Below are 7,700 nucleotides of genomic sequence, written 5' to 3'. Positions count from 1 at the left end.
CGTTGCATCTCCGTGCATCAGCAAATGATTTAGAGACACGACTTTGTAAATGATGCAGCTTTCCTTCATACCTAGGAGTCTTCAGCATTATCACTCAGTGGGCAATTAATGACTTACCTGGGGAAGCTGTGCGGGCGCTTGGGGAGCCTGACCCTGACCCAAAATGCAGCCCCGCACCCAGTGCCCACGGCCAGGTGAAGGGAAACTCCCGAGCTGGCGCAGCAGAGCTGGGGCCGAGCCTGCCACCAGCAGCAGCTCTTCCAAAATCACACTTCCATGGCCCCAGCCATGCCTCTTTGCTTCCCCTGGCTGCAGGATTTGGCTTTGCAGTTACTTTCTCCACCCCCCTGCAAAAAAAACAGCCCCAGAGACATCACGGACACCTGGCTAGCTTGCAAAAAAAAATTATTATTTATTTTAGAATCCTTTTAATCCGTCATTTACAGTATTGTACAGCTCCGTGAAAGTATGAAAATAACCCAGCGCGAGCACCCGCCGCTCCCCAGGGGCGCCCGGCGGCTGCGTCGGCGCCTTCGTCCCGGACCCGCTCGGCGTCGGGGTGGGAGGACGAAGTCCTCGGTCGGGGTGGGAGGACAAATCCCTCGCCCGGGAGCAGCGGGCGGAGGGGCGATAATCGACAAGACGACGAGCGATCGCTGTTCTAAGTGACACACATGCCGGCGGGACACTAAAGCTACGCGGGGCGGTGGCGGGGGGGTGGGGGGGGATGCCCCTCAGGCCCTGCCCCGCTCACTGGCCCTTCTTGTAGGCGTTTTTGATGATGGCGTTTTTGAACAGAGTCACCAGCGGGGTCTGGCTGTGCTCCGAGGTCATGAAGCCGCCGTAGCGCTTGTCCTTCAGCGGCGCGTGCCAGCGGAAGTGGCGCATGCGGTAGGAGCCGCTGTCCTTCTCCTCCTCGCCTTCCTCCTCCTCCTCCTCGTCCTCCTTGGGGAAGTCGAGGGAGCCCAGGGGGGCGTCGGGCCCCAGCTGGCGGCGGAACTCCAGCGGGTAGCTCTCGGCCGACTCCTCGTCCACGCCGTTGGGGTACACCTTGATGGGTCTCCTCTTGCGGCCCACCGGCTTCCCCCAGCGGAAGTGCTCCATGGAGTAGGAGCGCTTGCCTTCCTCCCGCTCCAGCCCCGCTCCTTCCTCCTCCTCCTCCTCCTTCTCCTCCTCGGCGGGCCGGCGGGGCGGCAGGGGGACGCCGGCCGCCTCGTCCCGCTTGTGCCCGCTGCTGCTGTTGCGGCGGCCGAACTTGTTCCAGCGGAAATGGCTCATCACGTACTTGCGGACGCTCTCGGAGAGGGGCTGCAGGTGCCCGTTGCCCGGGTACATGGGCGCCTCGGCCGACAGCTCCGCTCGGCACGCCTTGGCGCACGCCTGCGAGGGGGGCCAGAGGGACGGGGGGGCTGAGCTGGGCCATGTGGGGACATCGGGGACATCGCCGTCCCCCCCCCGCCCCCCGGGACGTGCGCTTCGGAGCTTCTCGTTCCCACGTCCCACCAAAGTTTCCCTGTGGCGGTGCCACCCTGCACGTCCCCAGTGTACGTCCCCACCCAGGCACCCTACCCGCTCCGTGGGGGTGTGGAAGGTGCTGGGGGGCACAGATCCCCCCCCCCAAGAGGCTGCGCGTTGGGTCCCTGGAGCAAAGTCAGGCCCTGCGGAGGCCGAGCTGCGACAACCCTCCTGTCACCGCCATCCCTGCGCCAGTCAGGGTGAGCCAAACGCCCTCGGGCTCGGGGGAAGGCCAATACCCAAATTCTGGAGTTGTTCCATGTAGGAGGGGCGCCGCAAGCTCAAATGTTTATTTTTGCCGTTGTCACCCAGCGTGGAGAAATTTGTCGCGACGAGGGCGGCGAGGCCCTGGCGCAGGCTGCCCGAGGAGCTGGGGGTGCCCCATCCCTGGCAGTGCCCAAGGCCAGGCTGGATGGGGCTGGGGGCAGCCTGGGCTGGGGGCAGGGGTCGTGCCCATGGCAGGGGGTGGCACTGGGGGGGCTCTGAGGTCCCTGCCAGCCCAAACAATTCCAGTATTCAACGCAGCCAAGAGGCAGAAGCCCACCGAACCTCTGGGTCATGGGGCCCAAGGCATCGCCTTGATGTGGTGACCCCACGGTGACAGCACCCCCGCCACCCCCTCCCCATCCCACCTCCATTTCTTGGGTTAGAAACCCAAGCAAGCAAGAGGCCCCCCCCCGTCCCCCCGCTTACCAAAACGCCGCTCTCGGTGGCCAGGTCCTGGCATTTGCCACTCTCCCAGCACGGGCCGCTGGCGGCGGCGGGGTGGCCGAGCAGCAGCCCCAGCACCACGGGCAGGCTGCTCCAGAGCGAGCCCCACATCCTGGCTGGCGGGGGATGCGGGCACGAAACTATGGAAAAACAGAAGAAGGAGAAAAAAAAAAAAAACAAACTTTTTTTTTCCTCCAAGTGGTTCAGGAGATTCCTCTGGTTCCCCCGTCTGCAGGAGCCGGGGCTCTCTGGAGCGAAGCTTCTTGAGGGTGGCATGGATGCAAGCCCCAGCGATGCCCAAATTTTGGGTGGCTGCCTCCGCCGGGGCTGCACACGCTTGGTTTTCGGGGGGCAGCACACCTACCTCCAGCCCTCCCTGCATCCCTGCCCCTTCCCGTGGAGCCGCAGCTCGGCTATCGCCACCCCCTGCCTCTGCCTTTTGCTTTCCCCTCCAAAATCCTGGGTCTTTGTCACCGCCAGGAAACCCGATGTGCTGCTGACAGCTGCTGTCAGCGAGGCTCGCTGCCCTCTCCGGAGAAGCACATAAAGATGAGTTATGCTGCAAGGGGAAAGCGTGGTGGAGCTGCCTTCAGGCTCCATCCCCTGCTAACCCCTCGCTGCTCGCCGGCTGATTTGGGTATAAAATATATTCTCACTCCTTTCCTCCTAACCTGCCCCCCCCCCGTGGGGGAAAACTCCTGCGGGGTGGGAGGCAGGGCTGCACGAAAAATTAAAGTTGGATTAAAAGAGCACTGTGTGAAAAGTGAGATGTTAGCATTTTACATGAACTAGTACCCAAGTTAATGGCTTGGATTGCGGGAAGGGCTATTGTAAATGCAGCTGGTGGTTGGGAAACTGGTGCGCTCGGGAATGAGTCTGCTGCCTCGTGAAGGGTGGAAGCTGTGAAAAGTAGCCCAGGATCCAGCCTAAGCCTGGGTCATTGCTGTGCTGCCAGCAGGGATCGGTGTGGTGGGGTCAGGGATACCCACAGGACCCGTTCAAGGCACCCCGAGGACACCTGGGCCATGCTGTCCCCTCCAGGGCTGTCCCCTTCCCTTGTCTCAGGAGCTGCTGAATTGCCTAAAAATGTGCTTCCCCCCAGCTTGACAAATTAGGAAAAAAAGGAAAAGGAAAAAGTTCTGAGCCTGGGCTCTCCCTTTGGTTAAAAAAAAAAAAAATAAGAAGGATTTTGGTATCATCAGTGATGCAATGGGTAAGTTTCAAACATTTCTCTTCCGCTAAAACCAACACTTTCCTGAGTTTTGGTTTTTTTTTTTTTGAACTTTGTGGGGACTCACGTGTTTCACCTTTCCCCACTCTGTGAGAGCTCCAGGGGAGGCAAATCCCATCCCACGATCCCAAAAAGCCAACTACAGAAAATCTCCTCCTGGTCCAGAGAGCTGCTGGGTCGCGCCTGGGCGAAGGGAGACTTTCTTTGGCAGATGGGAAAAAAAAAAAAAAAGCATTTGGGAGTTCTGAGAGCGAGCAGCGGCTCACGGGGGGGGGGGAGAGGAGAGCGGGACAGAGCGACCCCAGGTATGGGGGGGGGAATTTTCCATTTTCTACCTGGTGGCAGCTGCCCGGGACCTTCCGGCTCCCCAGGCACAGCAGCACCGGGGGGCTCGGGCTGCGACCCCGGGGAGCACTCCTGTAACACATCAGCACACAATAACACACACACACACAAAAAACCAGACTATAAAAGGAGGAGAGAGGAGGCAGGGCTGAATTAACCATTTCGGTGTGCGGGGGTGTTTTATCCCCTCTCCCTTGCTGCCCGGGGACAATCCACCTACCCACGCGAGTAGCCCGCATCAGCCCGCCGTAATCCATCCAACCCAGGGTTTTGCAAAGTTTTCCCCCCACACACACACACCCCGTGCACCCCAAAAGGATCTCCGTGCATCCTCTGGGCTGGTTTGGAGCAAAGGGATCGATCGGGACCGTGCTTACCTGTGGCGTGGGCTGGGAGCACGGCCGCCTCCGCCGCCGTCCCCGTCTCCCGCGCGCTCCCGGAGAGCGTCTGCGACTTGGCCGCAGCCCCGGCGCTTTTTATACCCCACGGGGAGCCTGGGGCGTCGCATCGCCGCTGTCTTCTGGATGGATGATGGCCCTTTCGGAGCCGGGGAGGCGGGGGACACACACACACACACAGAGGGACCCTTCCAGGTACCAAACAAAAGAGGAGCGAGGGCGGCGAGGAGCAGGGCGCTTGCGGCTCGGACCCCGCAGCGGCATGGGGGGATTAGCATCTCCCTGCGAGCTAAAGGTCGTCAAGTTTTCCGGGAGATGCTGTTAATTGCGTTAGCAGCCTTGGGGCTGGGAGGGGGGGGAAATGGGGGCTGTTTGTTACAGGTGTGGGACAGGAGCATCAGTCGGCTCTCCTTGGGCTCCGGCGTGGGAGGGCATCGTGCTCCGGCAAGGTGCTGGGGTTTGGGGTTGACTTTCCGGGGGGGTAAAAGGGGATTTTAAACAGCAAACGTGGGCTGGGGGCACGGGCAGAGGCAGGGCTCGGAGCCACCTGGGAACTGCAGGTGGGTGTTCAGAGCTGGGCTGGTGGCACAGATTTCCAGGTGCTGGAGCCAGGTTTGCACCCCGTGTGCCTCTGGCCTTGCTCCTCATCGCCACGTCCTCATCGGTCTCACCAGAGAGCGGGGTCTCCTCCTGCGTGGGTGAAAGATTTGCTCCTATTTTGCTCAAGGCGTACGTCTGCAGGGCCAGGAACCATCTCAAGGGTGATATTCCATAACCACCACTCCTGGGGCACACCAGTGACCCCCCCCCGGGGCAAGGGCAGGTGCTGGGGCACAGCTGAGCCCCCTCTCGCAAGCATCAGGGAGGAGATGCCCCATCCTCAGATGTTGCCTCCTGGATATGTCTCGAGGTTCTCCCCTCTTCCCAAGGGGCAGAGAAGCCTGGAGAGGCTCAGGGTCGACCCGAAGCAGGTGGATGTCCTCCAGCAGGCTGCGGACATCAGCACCGCCTTGCCGAAGGAGGTTGGGGTGCAGCAGATTTACCCGAGTTCCCTGGGGTGAGACAAAAAAGCCCCAAAAAACAGGTCACTAAATGGGCAAAGCTCACCAGGTGCAGGGAACGCCCGGGTTGGTGTTGAGCTAGGTGCAGGGGAGAAGCAGGCAGGAGGCTCCTCTGCCATCCCCTGCTCCCTTTTTGCTCCCTCCAACATTTCAGTTGGGCTTTGTGCCTTCTGCAACCCCCCCCCAAGACCTCCCCAAATCCAGGGGACCTCCGCGGCACAAGCAATCCATACCTCGCTGCCGTGCCCCTAACTGCATTACCTGCCTCCGTCCTCCCTGGCCGAGCCCCTGCTCTGCAATATTTTTCCATGACGGAGAGCTATTCTAAGATGCTTTATGGCTAAAACGGAACTATGATTCCCACTTTAAATGCTCGTTCGTCTTCGTTAGGCCTATCTGAGCCGTTCATTTTTATAAGGAAGAAATCTGCTTAGGAAATCGCGGAAACCTTGTTGAAGAGAGGCACTGGGATGAAGGATTCCTCTGCCATGGATGGTTCCATGCTCACCAGGCTCTTGCCAGTGATCCCTGGCTTCAGAGACCTCCCTGGGCTGCCCAGCTCCCACCTCGTGCAGCGTCATCCCCTCCTTCGTTCTGGGATTGGGGTGGGTTCCTCATGTCCCACCTCATCTCCAGCTACCCCAGATCCTGGGCTGGCTGGGGCTGGGCGCACCCCTGGGTGCCCCTGTCCCCCCCCTGCCCCAGCAGGGTGCCCAGCCCCACGTCCCCGGGCTCGGGGAGCTCTCCAAGGAGCAGCCCCCGGCCCCTCTCGGGGCAGCCTGTGCCAGGGCTCCGGCACCCGCCCGGCCCAGCAGTGCTGCCTGAGGGGCAGGGGGAGCCGCTGGGGCTCCGGGCTGGGGGGCCACTGGGGAGCCCCCTGAGGATGCTTCTACCTGAGCACCCCTGGGGCATGCATCCTTTGGGGATGCCCTGTGCCAGAGCCGGTGGCTTCATCCCGACCTCGTCCCCAGGGCTGAGCAGGGGCGGTGAGGGGGTGCGCAGCCCGTCTGCCACGTGAGTTCTGGCCTTTCCGCTTTAATTTGGAGAACAAATCTCACCTCGGTGTGAATGAGCCCTGTTCCACGGGTGCGAATGTCGCAGCCACGCTCAAATCCTGCGGGGCCGTGAGGACCTCCTGGCAGCCACGTAGCACTGCCCTGAGCCACACATCCCTCCAGCACCGCGGCTCTGCCCCGCAGCCACGCGCTGCCGGCGGCTGGGACATCCCCACCCCTGTTATCTCAGGCTGGAGATTTCCTGCAGTGCTTTGCAGAGTTGACCTGGGGGGCTATTTGGCACCAGAAAGGAGACAACAAATCCTTCCCCGAGTGAGCAAAGCCTCCTGTTGGTCTGCAGCTTGGTCTGAAGTCCGCTCTGTTGGGCTTGTCTTAATTCCCAGGCTATTTTATTTTTGGAGAGTCAGTGCAGGTTTGTTGGTAAGGAGATCCTGAATGTGCTGAACGCCTGCCCTTGGTGCACACACACACGAAAATCTGTCTCTGGTGTATCTAAAAGCAACCAACCCAATGTGCAGTTGTGGCCAGAAAAAGGATGCTGAAACAACGGCAGCTGCTCAGCCCCATCCTCTGTTTGCAGGGACCCAGGGGACACCCAGATGCAGCACAAGTGGGTTGGTCACCATGAAACTACCTCCTTGGTGGCATGGCTTGGAGATTTTAAAGCCAGAGGAGGCTTACTGATGGTAAATCTGAGCCTTGGAGCCAGCAACAGGCAGGCCACCCATAGGGTTAGGACATTTCTGGGTGTGTAAGTGGAGGCGGTCACCTCTGGGCACACACGTTGGTGGAATGCAAGCCATGCACCTTGCTTTTGGAGCAAAATGCTGGAGAGCAGCTCTGAAAGGGACCGGGCATCCCATCACCCAGGGGACCAGGTCGAGGTGGGCATGAAGGCACCCGAGTTCCACAGCAGCAGAAGCACGGGTCAGCCCCTCGGAGAAAAAAAAAAATCATTTATTTGGCTGGGACACAGGACACGTGAGGGGTCTCCTTTTCCACGGGCTGCTTCCCTTCTGCTCGAATCAATTAATTCCCCCCACTGGCTTTAACAAAAGCAGGATCAGACCTCAAACGGATGAAAGAAACGGCTGTGGCACGGTGACCTGGGGAGCGCATTGCTGCTCGAGATTTCTGGTGCCAATGCCTTTTCCTCAGCACGATTTACATGCCAAAATCTATAAAGGTGCCTCTTCCCCTCTGGTTTCAACAGAAATTGGACACTGTGCTAGGAACAAGTGACTGAAGGTATTTGAGGCTCTGAGCCACCGTGCCCTTGGGCAAGTCAGCCCTGGGATGACTTCTGGTATTTTTTGCTTGTTTTCTGGCTTTTTCTTTTCTCCCTGACTTTTACAAAGAGCTTGAGCCACGTAAGCCCACTGGACAGTGCTCAACCAGTGGGTCAGGAACCAGCAGGAGCTGC

General features: G+C 59.9%; 1 protein-coding gene across 1 annotated transcript; it reads right to left on the bottom strand.

Annotated features, from left to right (window-relative positions):
- Positions 1-388: 388 nt before the first annotated feature.
- On the bottom strand, positions 389-4,340 carry POMC (proopiomelanocortin). Its single transcript, XM_083831180.1, has 3 exons — positions 4,180-4,340; positions 2,209-2,366; positions 389-1,380 (listed from the first exon to the last, which is right to left on the bottom strand). The coding sequence occupies exons 2-3, from the start codon at positions 2,335-2,337 to the stop codon at positions 751-753; spliced, it is 759 nt and encodes a 252-aa protein (XP_083687306.1). The 5' UTR covers positions 2,338-2,366; positions 4,180-4,340; the 3' UTR covers positions 389-750.
- Positions 4,341-7,700: the final 3,360 nt, after the last annotated feature.

Source organism: Anser anser (genome assembly GCF_964211835.1).
Source record: "Anser anser genome assembly, chromosome: 3".
NCBI lineage: Eukaryota > Metazoa > Chordata > Aves > Anseriformes > Anatidae > Anser > Anser anser.
Note: the sequence above shows the minus strand (reverse complement) of the source record. Positions and strands in the feature narration are given on the sequence as shown.

What these genes read in the sequence shown, in the direction of transcription:
- POMC (XM_083831180.1), bottom strand. Translation starts at nt 2,337, where the DNA reads ATGTGGGGCTCGCTCTGGAGCAGCCTGCCCGTGGTGCTGGGGCTGCTG. An exon ending in CCACCGAGAGCGGCGTTTTG is followed by an intron (nt 1,381 to 2,208) that starts GTAAGCGGGGGG and finishes CCCCCCTCGCAG; the next exon opens with GCGTGCGCCAAGGCGTGCCG.